This window comes from Pseudopodoces humilis, chromosome 25, assembly GCF_049639895.1.
Source record: "Pseudopodoces humilis isolate 2021_Gansu_Grassland_sample_001 chromosome 25, ASM4963989v1, whole genome shotgun sequence".
Lineage (NCBI taxonomy): Eukaryota > Metazoa > Chordata > Aves > Passeriformes > Paridae > Pseudopodoces > Pseudopodoces humilis.
This window is the reverse complement of record NC_142224.1, coordinates 718,010-730,112: the sequence shown is the minus strand read 5'-3', so window position 1 is coordinate 730,112 and position 12,103 is coordinate 718,010. Positions and strand designations below refer to the sequence as shown.

The following is a 12,103-nucleotide window of genomic DNA, read 5'->3' as shown; positions in this document are numbered from 1 at the left end:
GAAATGAGGAGGTTTTGCTCTCTGTAAGGTGGCACCAGCCATCCTGCCCTGTCACTGGGCCCCTCCATTGGGATGGTGGATCTGTGGAGCAGGGACAGCCTCACACCCCCACAGCCCAGCACTGGAGCCCTGGTGCAGCTGCAGGATTTAAGTGCTGCTGCAATAATGATCATCAAAATATCCTGTCCTTCCAGGCCAGTGCCTGCAGTGATTTCTGTGCTATTAAGCCAGTGCAAAACCCGAGGAACTTTGCTGGATTCAGGCAGATTACTCATTCCTTTTTCACGGGGAATGCAATCCCAGCCCATCCCCAGCTTTAGGATGATGAATCTGTGTGTGCTGAGCCCCAGACGTGCTGTGAGTGCCATGCTCATGAGAGCAGCTCCTGTCTGCTGGAGCTGGGCAGAGCATTCCTCTCCCTACAGCTGTTCCCAGCCCGAGGACAGGCTGCTCTGGGGAGTGCTGGGTGTCTCCCTTGTGGAGTAACACCTCCCGGAGGAGCTGATGGCTTTTCCAGGCCAGCTTCCAGCGGATGTTCAGTGCCGAGCCCAGAGCTCAGTGCCATTGGGACAGAAGCTCTTGTTTTCATGAGTTTTCCCCTTTTGGAAGGGTGTTTGTCCCACAGATACTCAGTTCTGCTGCTGCTCAGGGTAGGGAATTGGTTATGGCCACAAGCACAGGAGGATTTGGGGGAATTGCAAACCTACAGGCTGGATTGCCTCTGCCCAGGCTCTCTAAAGGTGTTTGTGCTTTGGGGATGTTAAGCTGGATATGTGATGATTCATGAATCCTCAACTTTGGGGTTTGTTTTCCAAAAAACAAAGCTGATCTGAACTTTCTGAGCTGCTTGCTCACCTGACAAAGAGACCCCCTGAAACTGAGCTTTCCCAGAAGCTTTTCAGCATTTTGCACTCCTGATCAGGGTGAAAATTCCTTAAAGCTGCCTATGAAATACATTATTTTGGCACATCTGAGTCCAGATTGAAAAAATAAACCAGCAACATCTGCATGACCTCAACGAAAGCTCAGTCTCAGCTTTAGCAATGGAAGGTTGAAGGTGAGCTGTGTAATGCAGTTGAGAGTGACCCAAACTCATCCCCCAGCACCTTTAGTCTCTGGCTTAGGCCTGTATCAGAATGGTGCAGTTGTTTCCTGTTGCTACAAGCCACTGAAGCTGGCAGGAATTCCAGCATCTCTGATCCTCAGGAGATTTCAGAGTGCAGAGCCCAGTCCTGCAGCACTCTCTATCCTTTGGAGCCTCCCAAAACACCCCAGTGGCTTTTTTAGGGAACTCTCCATCCACCCCCTCAAACAATCATCTTTCTTTGCACATTTCTTTCAGTTCCCTCTCTAAAATTGTGAAGCCATACCTTGATTTGCCTTCTTTTTGTTCATCCCCACACACCTTGGGGTCCAGACTGACCTTTCTCAAGCACATCCTGCCTGGTGAATCCTCTCCAGGCAGCTGTTGGGCAGGGGGAAGGGAGTTTTGGATGCATCCATGCAGTGTTTGGGATGAAGATCAAAAGAAGCTGAGCTGCCACCTCCATCCTGTCCCTCCTTGGTGGTGGGGGCCAGGGTGTGGGGTGTGCACAAAGGAGAAGAGCCAGAAGGGGAAAGAATGAGGCTGTGGTGAGAAGCAGAAAACTGCTCAGTGGTTTTGAGCTATGTGTTAATGCTCAATAGAACCATCCTGCCAAGGGCAGCAGGACCTGGATTCCAGCAGGAGCCGTGCAGGGCCTGCAGAAGGTGAGGGTGAAAAACTTAAATAGATCCCGAGACTGTGGAACCAAGATGTTCCTGCTCCTCTGAAGGATGAGCTTCCTTGTGAGAGGGAAGGATTTATGGGGAAAAAACACTCCTGGTTTTCAATCCTTCTCCATCTTTTAGTAATGAATGCAAGGAAAAGAAAGGGAAGGGTGGGGGTGCCATAAAATAATGTGTTTAATGTGTTGAAACATTAATTACGGGAGGACAGCCCTCGCTGCATTAACCATCCCAGAGAGAGCTGATCCATCCGTGGTGTCACTGACCCAGGGAGGGGGAGCAGGAACAGAAATAAAAATTCATCACAGCCAAAGCTCTGCCCCCGAAGGAGAGAGGGAAGAGCAGCCTGGCTTGTGTCTGTCTGCTTTCCTCTGTCCTGGTCTGGGTCTCTGCCTTTCTCCCTTTCCCTCCTCCATTGAAACCCTTAATAGGAAACACATTTCCCTCTCTGTGGTGTTCCCACCAGAAACCTCAGACTGCCGGGCAAAGGTGAGAACTTTGAGCAATTAAACCGGGGGAGGCGCCGGCCCTTTCCAGTGGCTTGGGCTGCATTTTTTAGCCTAAAGTAGCTATAGGTTGATCCTGCTTGCTCAGTGCTATTCATCACCCCACCCCCACCGCCCCAGCAACTCATTTGCAGCCCATTTAGTCATAGAAAACCACGTTTCTGAATTCCCCAGCACTTCCCCGTCTGGCAAGGGGAAGCTGGGATGGGCGTTGCATTCAGGATCGCTTTAAATAACCTGAAAAGGAGAGAGTGGTGGACAGGAGTTTCCCCACAGATATTCAAGAAAAAATGCCAAAGCCAGAAACCATCTGATGAAAACATGAGTTACGTGGACAGAGTTCTTTCAATTCCTCCAGCAGTCAATCTCTCTAAATATTTCAGCCAATCCCTTTGGCTATTGACAGCTTTCAGAGCCAGGGTGCCCTTGGGATCCCTCTGAACTCTTTACCTCCTCGTTCACCATCCATCCCGGCCTTTGGAAACATCCCCTGACTTGCAGCATCTGCTACCATCCATCCTCCCCTCCCTGGGAGCAGCTTTGTTTTCCCCACACCTCCTGCCTCTGTCCTTGCTGGCTTGTGCAGCCTCTGGTTTTGTTTGCGTTGTGGGAAGGACAGAAATCCACTGCAGCAGAGGGCAGAGGGCCAGCAGGATCCAGCACCTGCAATGGCTCTCAGATCTGGCAGGGAACTGCCTAAACCTCAGCTCGCAGAGGAAAGAGAGACACTCTGTGAGTACTGAGGGGCAGCTGAGGTCATTGGGGACCATGAGGGACCAGAGGAACGTGGGGCTGCAGGGCTCAGCCGCAGGATCCTGCTCAGCTGGTGCTGAAGAACCTGCAGAGAGGTGCTCCTGCCCTGCCGAGGGGCCTGGGGATGCTCAGGGCAGGATCCCCTTGAACGAGGGCATCTGGAGAGCTGGGAAAGCATTCTCAGGGCAGGATTGGTGCTGCTCCATCAGGAGCCACACCATCAGGACAAACAGGACTCTGCTTGTCAGGAGTGTCACTGAGCCAGCTCCAAGGAGCTGCAGGGAAGGTGAGCCCAGGGGATGATGTGAGCACACTTAACCAGACAGCCATGAAATGTGTATTTCATGCTGGCTTCCCTGATCTCCCAGGATCATCTCCTCCATTTCCAGGAGAGCTTGCAGGAGAACCAGAGGGAAACACTTAGAAAGAAACATTTCTCCCACAGACTGTGCAGAACAGAGACCCTTCCAATGGGTTCTTTCCGTGCTGCACTTGTCATGTGGGGCTGGATGGAAAGGCCTCTCTGAACCAGGAGAACTGCTCCCAAATTCCCCAGAGCTCAGAAGATGCTGGAGTCCCAGTGAGAGCTGTGCAGCTGCTGGCCCTAAACCAAGCATGTGACACTCTAAAAATGGCCAGGTCCTGACAGTGCAATTCATGTATTTTCTCCTGCCTGTTCCTCAAACAAGAAATTTCTCTATCACAGCCAGAGAGAGAAAAGCTTCTTCCTTATCCTGCCACACAATCTGTGCCACAGGCATTTCTGGAGGCTGTGCTGGGATAGATTCTGTACCTGTACAACCTCACCCTTTAAGATCAGTTTTCAATGGGGTACATCAAGGCACTCAGTGAAGGAGACAAATATCTTTATTTTTTGCAAGTGAGGAAACAGCAGCACGTGTGACCTGCAGCTACCAAGCTTTTAGATGAATTTCACAGAAAATATGTGCCTAATTAGCAGCAAAATTAGTTTTTTCCATGCCATTAACAACATTTCCTACCTGTCCTCATGGTTCCCCATGGCAGAATGTGCCCAGACTGCTCTAACTCCTTTTCCTTGCCTTGCAGGTAGCTCACTGCTGGTCTACAACACTCCATCCCACACAGATTCCTCACGTCTTGCCACCAAAGAAGGTCAGTGTTTTGCATATAAATGTCCTGGGTTTGATTGGGTTAAAACTAGACCTTGTTAATAATATCCTTGGCATGAAAATGTTCTGCTCTGCTCTGCGTTCCCAGCACAGTTAAAAAGGAATAATTCTCACTGTGCAGCCCCACCCAGGCTGGAAATGCCATCTCTGCTTGTCCAGCCAGTATCAAATGTGTCACTGTCACACTTGTGTTGTGCTGAGCTGGTGGACTGGTGGCACATCTTCTGTTCCTGATGTGAACAGTTTGGAATCTCACACAGACAGCAAGGCCTGAAACACTGTTTCTCTCTGAGTTCACAGTTGAAAGGATAAAATCTTCTCACAATAAATTTCACTGCTGTAAAGGCTGCTCAGGTATTCCAAACCCATCCATGGATCTGTAGCTCATTTTGACCAGTAAGGAACACCAAATATATCTTTTTGGCACTTTCACTTTGGAATAGTTTGATTTTTTTTCGTTTTTTCTTTTTGTTGTTGTTGTTTCAAATAACCCTTTTTTTTTTTTTTTAATCTAGTAGAAATTCTGACCATGTAGATATAGTTTAGAAACCTTGAAGTTTAAAAGTTAATAACCCTCTTGAGGCTTTTTTCAGGCTTTGGGGTTGTTTGTGTGTCCTTCAGTCAGGTGTTTCAGGTTTTCCTCTGCAGCTCCAGCCCTGCTCCCTGTTCTTATTTTGATTGACAAACTGGACTCAGTCAGGATAAAGGTGTGAACTTTGATGTGATGGGTGTGATCACAGAATCCCAGAATGGTTTGGGTTGGAAGGGGCCGTAAGGATGATCTGGTTCCAGCGCATGGCCATGGGCAGGGACAGGATGAAGCACATCCCTTACCTACATAGGGAAGTTGAGTTGATGAAGGCCAAGTAGGGGGATAAAGAGCAAAGATCTGTCCTGTGCTCTGTAACTCCTGAGTCTGTAACTCAGTGTGTAAGGACAGGAGCCTTAAGTGGGGTTTTCCTTTCCCTTTGTGCTACTGCAGGGACTTTGGGTTTGTTTCCTGTGCTCTGTTCAGCTCCTCCTTTGAGAAGTTTCTGGGAAGGGGTGAAATCTCCTGCCCACCCTGCCTATCCCTGTGCCAATGTCACAGATAGACTGTGAGGTACAAACACGGCCCTGCTCTTCAGGAGAACGTGGCTTCATGGATGAGCCACAAGTTTAGATTAAAAAGAGCAGTGGGGAAAGGGAGAAGGACTTTTATTGAAGCAGCTGGAGAGACAAAACCTCCCATTCCACTGAGGGGCTGCAGAAAGCAGACCCCCCATTTAACCAGCTCCTGCATGGAGGGTCTGGCTGCCTCCTTTCTCCTTGCATTTCATCCCCAACATCTGCCTTGGGCCTGGACACGAGATCAGGGCTGCTTCTTGTAGCAGTTCCTTTTGCCCAGCATGTGAGTGCCTGCTCAAGCTCCCTGGCACGCTGTTCTCTCCTCTGAGGCAGTATCAGTTGATAAAACAGGGCATTACAGAGACAGAGCCACTCAGGCTTTGCTCTGACTGCTGCTTCGACATTAACAATCATCTGTTTAAAGTTCATCCAAGCTGGGCTTGCTCCTGTGTGAATAAAGTAGGGATATGTGCCTCTTCACAATTTCCCCTTACACCCATACCTCTGCTCGTTCTGTCTCAGGCCTCACACTTGCTAAAAATAAAGCCAAGAAAAGTCTGACTTACTAATTTTTTTCCGTAAAGAGAAAATCTCTGTAGAGCTGCACTCCTCTGAATTTTTAAACACTTTGTGACTCTGGCCTTGAGTGACTAAGGCTGAAAGAAATTGGAGGGGAAAGTGTCCCTCCCCCTGCATTTTTAGTGGCCTCTGGAGTCTCTGCAGTGCAGCTGACAGAGCTCTGGGTTCGCTGCTGTCAGCGTGGAGCCCTCAGCTTCACATGGAACTTTCATCATGTGTCAATAAAGCACCAAGCACACCCCGGGGAGAGGCAAATAAAAATTAAGAACTACGTAGAAATGTTGAAATCCCATCTACTCCTCCCCCATTTCTTCCTATAAGGCATACATTCCATCATTCCTTCCACACTGGATGTTGGTGTAGCATAAAATGCCCCACTCCAACCCACTGCAGCTGACTGAGGTTACTGCTGAGATAAGATGTCAGGAGAACATGTCAGGCTGGCAGGAAAGGAGCTGGGACAGCAGAATGAAGTGGCTCATCCGATGGCACAGCAGAAACTCATGATGCTCATAAAACTGGACTTGGAATGCCTCAGTCTGGTTTTTTTTAAGAAACAGGATTTTCCTTGTTTCCTTTTTAATGGGCTCAATTCAAGATTGTATTTTCACTCCAAAATATGATAGTCTTTTGGAAAAGGAATCTCAGGTTAAAAGTTATGATTTTTTTACATTTTTTTAACTTCTCAAAAGATTAAACAGTTTTCTTCATGTCAATGCATCTGGAATTTACCAATCCTGTAAATATTTCTCCTCTCTATGCCTGTGAATAAAAACAGATGAGTTTTTCTAACCACCTTCCCTTGAGGATTCAAAAGCAGGTGATGAAATAGTACCAAACATGCCAAAGATAGGAAAAAAATACAGTTTTCTTCACACCTCCTGTAATTTTTCTACATAACTAGTGCAAATAACCTGCTTCTGCAGATTCCAGGGAGAGACAGGAGCCCTTTGCATACATTTACACTGTGCTTCACACATGTTCCATCCATGAGTGCAAAAAAAGAATCCACACATCAAAAAAAAAGTGCAGCTGCAGCACAGCCAGCTGCAGATGTTCCAGATGCAGCACATGGCTCTGCTCCCTCCCCCAGGACCATGTGCCCAGGAGCACAGGGAGCCTGGCCCATGTGCCAGGGCTGGGTTTGCTGCCCTGGCTCTGCAGGTAGAGCTGCCCTGGTGCAGCTGCAGACTTGACTCCCATTCTCCCTTCTGTTTTCTGCCCTCTCACTCCCTGCAGTGCCAGCTCTGCAAACAGAAGGAGCTGCAGCTCTGCTTTAGGGGAGCTAAAGTGCAGAAACCTGGGGGATCTTTACAGCAGACCCTGCAAGTCCCACAGCTGGGGCCCAGGGCAGCTGAGCACTCACAGCAGACAGGTAGAACCCTTATCCTGCTCCAAGGACCCCTGCTGCCTCAGCTTCTCCCCTTCCCAGCCTCATAAACACTCCAAAGGATGGGACTGAGCATCACTGGGACAAATTGTCTTCAGCTGCCTCTGAGTAAATTGCTCTAATGAAAATCACCAGCATTTTTTGGCTAGGGAGCAATTTTCTGGGAAATGAAACGAGGCTGCTCTCATGGCTGAATGGAAAGAGCTGTGTCCCTCTCCCACTGCAGAGATGGTCTGGGTCATTTACTGGGACTGTTTGGAGCAATGAGTGATCTGCTCTGGGTACTGGAGACAGGGACAGGAATCTGAGCCCACAGATCTGCCCCAGTCCACGGAGACATTAAACTGCTTTCCTGCAGAATGGTGTCATTTGAGCAGGCTTCCATAGGGGCATGGAAAGAATATTCACATACAACAACATTGGGAGGCCAAAGGGCCACGTCCCCAAAGGGTTCTGAGCTCTCTGGCCTCGCTCCAGCACAGTTTTAAAGTTTTTAGTGTGTCGGGGTCTGTGTAATTTGTGTGTTTAATTCATGAGCAAAATGCTGTGCAGGAGCTGAACCCAGGGCAGAGCTGGGGGCTCCCAACGAGGCAGAATCCTGGTGTGTGGATGTGTGAAGTTTCCTGTGTCCATGCAGCCTGTGGGAATGCCTGGGCTGGGATGTGTGGTGCTTTCCAGTACGTGCTGCTCCCAGGGAAGTGGTGTTCGTGCAGAGGGTGTGAAGGGAGGCTCAGGGTCACAGGTGAGAATTAACCAGAGGGGTTCCTGGGGCTGTTGGTCTCCAGCTCATTCAGGATCTTGCTTCAAAAGCTGCATTCAGCACAGTCCTCTGCACATGGGCTCAGCCCAGGGCAAAAGAATCCCAGAATCCTAGAATCATTTAAATTGGAAAAGCCTTCCCAGCCCATCGAGTCCAACCAATCCCCACCTTGTCACCCAGCCCAGAGCACTGAGTGCCACCTCCAGGTGTTCCTTGGACAGCTCCAGGGATGGGGACTCCAAACCTCCCTGGACAGCCCCTTCCAGTGTTTAGCAACTCTTTCCATGGAGAATTTCCAGCCTGAGCCTCCCCTGGCATAGTCTGAGGGTGTTTCCTCTTGTCCTGTAGAGGTTCAGGAGAGAAATGTTCTCTCTGTTCCTGAGAGAAATCCCAGGCCCCGCCCAGCTCCTCCTCAAGAAGGAATAGGATCCTTCTTGAGATCAGCGACAAACCAGCCCAAAGTCTGAGAAATCCAACCCAAACTCAAGCAGAGCACAGGAAAAAGGGATGTGGTGCCTTTCAAAGAGGAAAGAAATCTCTATGTGAAGGCATGAATAGGGATGGAAGGGGGGAATTTTAGGGGTTTATTCTGTGACCGTCCCATGTTTTTATTCACATTACAGAAGTCGTGTGACCAATGAGGATGTTTGGGTACAAGGTGTGTGTTTGGTGGGGCTGTTGGTAAATTTAAGAAGATAAATAAATCTGAAATTTATTCAGATAATAATAAATTATCTGAAATCCGGAATGATTTCCTGGGCCTTTGTACCAATGATCACGGTGAGGCCCTAAGAAAGAGTTTCCTGGTGTTGGAGCATCCCTTTAAATCTATCTCGCTCCAATTCCCTGGTACCTCACAAAATATGAGTCTGTGCAGCTGCTTTTCTCACCATTGAGGCTGCAACCTCCATTCCATTTAAACTGGTAGGAACTCCTCAAAACTATTCTCTCCCACTTGTCAAATTGAGTGACAATTTGGGGTAACAGGTTCAGATTTGGGGGACTGGGGAGAGAGGGGCAGAGACCTCAGGGAATGTGGTTGCATAAGCACAATTCCCACAGGAAAATACTCTCAAATTCCTGCATAAAACCCTTCTCCCGAAAAAGCCATTTTTCAGATCTAAAAGGTTGTAATGAAAAATAGCAAAAGTTTTAAACTCTCCAGCTTCAGTTGTGGCAGAGGAAAAGCAGCTGCAGCTTTGTGCCCTCCTAATTGTCTGTACTTGCTAAAACATTTCTCAATGATATTTGTGTGCCTGGTGATGAAATATCCCATTTTTAGCTCGGCAGCAGAAAAAGGGGAGGCTTTTTTAGGTCTCCTTTCATTTTGGCTGTGTGGCCAAGCAGGGATTTATGAGTTCAGGGGAGACAGTAGCCAGTGCGCTCGGATTGCTTTTTATACTTTCTTTTTTTTTAATTGTTTTCCTTTGAAATTCCAGAGTTAGTGTTTTGTCTGCTTTCTCCCTGACCCTCTTCGGAGGCAGGCGTGTGTTTTTTCACCAGAAAAACTGGAAACAAAGAATCGTTGTCTTTAAGCTGTAGCAGGCAGGAAACCCAACTCACAAGGGATCACCCCGAGCCAGCGCTGTCCCAGAGTAGACTCCAGTTCTCTGAATTCAACCTGACAGCTTGTCTGGAGCACTTTCTAAGTAACCATTATCCTTCCTTTTCCCCCAGCAAAAGAGCCATTATTATTTTGCCTGGGGTGCAGTGCGAGGAGTGTTTTTGTGCTGGGGGGGCGGTCACACGTTTGCTGGGGTGCCAGGCCCTCCCTCCCAAAGCCTTGGAAGTGCTTGGGCTGTTTCCTAAAACAAGAGTTAATTTGTTTCCTGATGATGACTTAAAAGCTGTAAAACTGCCACGGCTGTGCATGTGTGTCTTCCCCGTTCTCTCATGTGTGCGTGGCCTTTTTCTCCATGGATGTGAGGTTTGGGGGTTTTTTACTTCTGCATTTGTGTGTTTTTGAACAAGAGCAACCTCCAGGCCCTGGAGGGTTTGGTTTTACCCTTGTGCTGGGGGGAAATGCAGGCGGTGCTGGGGGCACATTCCTGCCCACTGCTGGCTGTGTTTGGGGGGGTTCTGTAGGGATGCAGAGGATGTGCAGCTGTGCCTTGGCTGTGTCTGCAGCTCTGCGTAGCTCAGGAACATCTCTGCTGGCTGGAGAGCATCTGCTTTTCCAGGCTGGCTCTGGGAGGGATTCTCAGGACACATTCCTCAGTCTCTGTGCGCTGTGCATTGGGATTTCTGCTGCTGATATTAAAAAAAGCAACAACAAGGAAAAAAAAAATCTTCTCATTACTTCCTCCTTTTCTTCATAATGTGTCTTTGTGAGGCTTGCACGGGGTGAGGCAGACGTGGCTCAGGAAGTGCCAGCGCTGCATGGCTCAGGGATGTTTTTCCAGCCACAGGCACCACTGGGGGTGTCGCCTCTGGCTCGGAGCAGGCAGGGAGTGACTCCGAGCCTGAGTGGGGAGCAGAGCTGGGGCTCAGCTGCCCTGTGGGGGCTCCTTCCCTGCACCCCGGCTCTGACCAGGGACAGGGCACAGGGCTCAAACCACAGTGACCTGTCCTGCGCATGCCCTGCCTGGGCCAGCTGAGGAAATCCCCTCTGGAGTCCCAGGATGGGTTGGGTTGGGTTGGAAGGACCTTAAAGCCCATCCAGTTTCACCCCTGCCATGGGCAGGGACACCTTCCACTAGCCCAGGCAGCTCCAAGCCCTGTCCAAGCTGGCCTTGGACACTTCCAGGGACAGGAATACTGAATCCTAGTTCTATTCCCACACCATCCAGATCCTGTCTGGCTCTGGAAATAAGTGGGCGTCAGCCACAGGACTTTAATCCATCACTGATTCAGAGCAGGAGTTCAATCAGAAATGTTTGACCCCTCTGATCTGTATTTCTATAAAGACAGCAATTCATAACCAGGCTCTCAGCTACTTTCAGACACTCCTCAAGCTAAACCTGTTCTTCACATCCATCTCTGCAGTGGATTTCTCACCTAAACCCAGCAGTCAGTCCCTTCTCACTTGCTTTGAGTTGACTTCAGGTCAAAACCCAGTGTTGTTCCAGGCCTAGATCTGGGATCTGCAAAACAGGTTAACAGCAATGTAGAGACTAGAGAATCACAGAATCTTTCAGGTTGGAAAGGCCTCTGAGATCACTGAGTCCAACAGTGCACCCAGATGGATTCAAAAGATGGTTTGATAATATTTTTCAATTGTGAAATAATCAAAGAGCCTGATAATGTAAAATAGAAGTAATTTTGAAATCATTCTGCACTCGGTGAGTTTCCTCCTCTTAGTGAAGAGACTTAGAATTACTGATTCTAGTAACCACCCCTGGAGTGGTGGTTCCTTAGCTCAAGGAACAGCACATCATGTCTTGAAGGGGAAAAGAAAGAATTTGGTGCTTGAAGGACTGGAAAGTCTCATGTAACCATGGGAACATTCACAGTAACACTGGCCAGGAATGACAAAGAGAATGACATGTGGCACATGGGCTAATTAATTGTTTTAATTAGCAGAGATAGTAAGGTGAAAAGCAGTTCCTTGCAGGGCAAGTAATGCTGTGATGTTTTGAGGCCTCAGTGTGCTCAGCTGTGACACGCATGTCCCTGGAGCTGCGTGATGGGAAGTTGGAAGGGCCATTGGAAAAGGCCACAGGAGTTCTCAGACGCTGCCCTGCTCCAGTCCCTGTCCCACCATCCCTGCCCACACCTACAGACAGGTGAGAGCTCCTCCAGAGCTGGAGCTCCTCTCTGCTGACCCTGAGAGGCTGTGCTGTGTGTGGGGCAGTCAGAAATGTCCTGTGGGTGTGGAGCACTCAGGACATGTCCATGGAGCCAGGGAGGGACTTTATGAGCTCCACAGCTTAAATGTTTGCTGCCACCATTTAAAGCAGTCCCTTGGATGTTTCTAGGAGGAGCTGGAGGTGGTTTTGGCTCCCTGGTCCCTGCAGAAAGCCACAGTCTGGGTTTCTGCTCTCCAGCTGGCTTTGAACACCACCCCAGCTCCTCAATGGGATCTCCATGAGGGGGAAGGAGGCAGTGTGTGGGCTGGACATGCAGACCTGGGCAGACCTTGCTGATGCGC

General features: G+C 49.1%; 1 protein-coding gene across 3 annotated transcripts in view; it reads left to right on the top strand.

Annotated features, from left to right (window-relative positions):
• Positions 1-12,103, top strand: part of FLI1 (Fli-1 proto-oncogene, ETS transcription factor) — an 85,436-nt gene that overhangs the window by 62,959 nt on the left and 10,374 nt on the right. For all 3 annotated transcript variants that reach the window (XM_088066755.1, XM_088066756.1, XM_005528430.3), the window contains one exon: positions 4,095-4,160. In XM_088066755.1, coding sequence (XP_087922881.1) covers positions 4,095-4,160 — 66 coding nt within the window. The remainder of the gene's footprint in view (positions 1-4,094; positions 4,161-12,103) is intronic.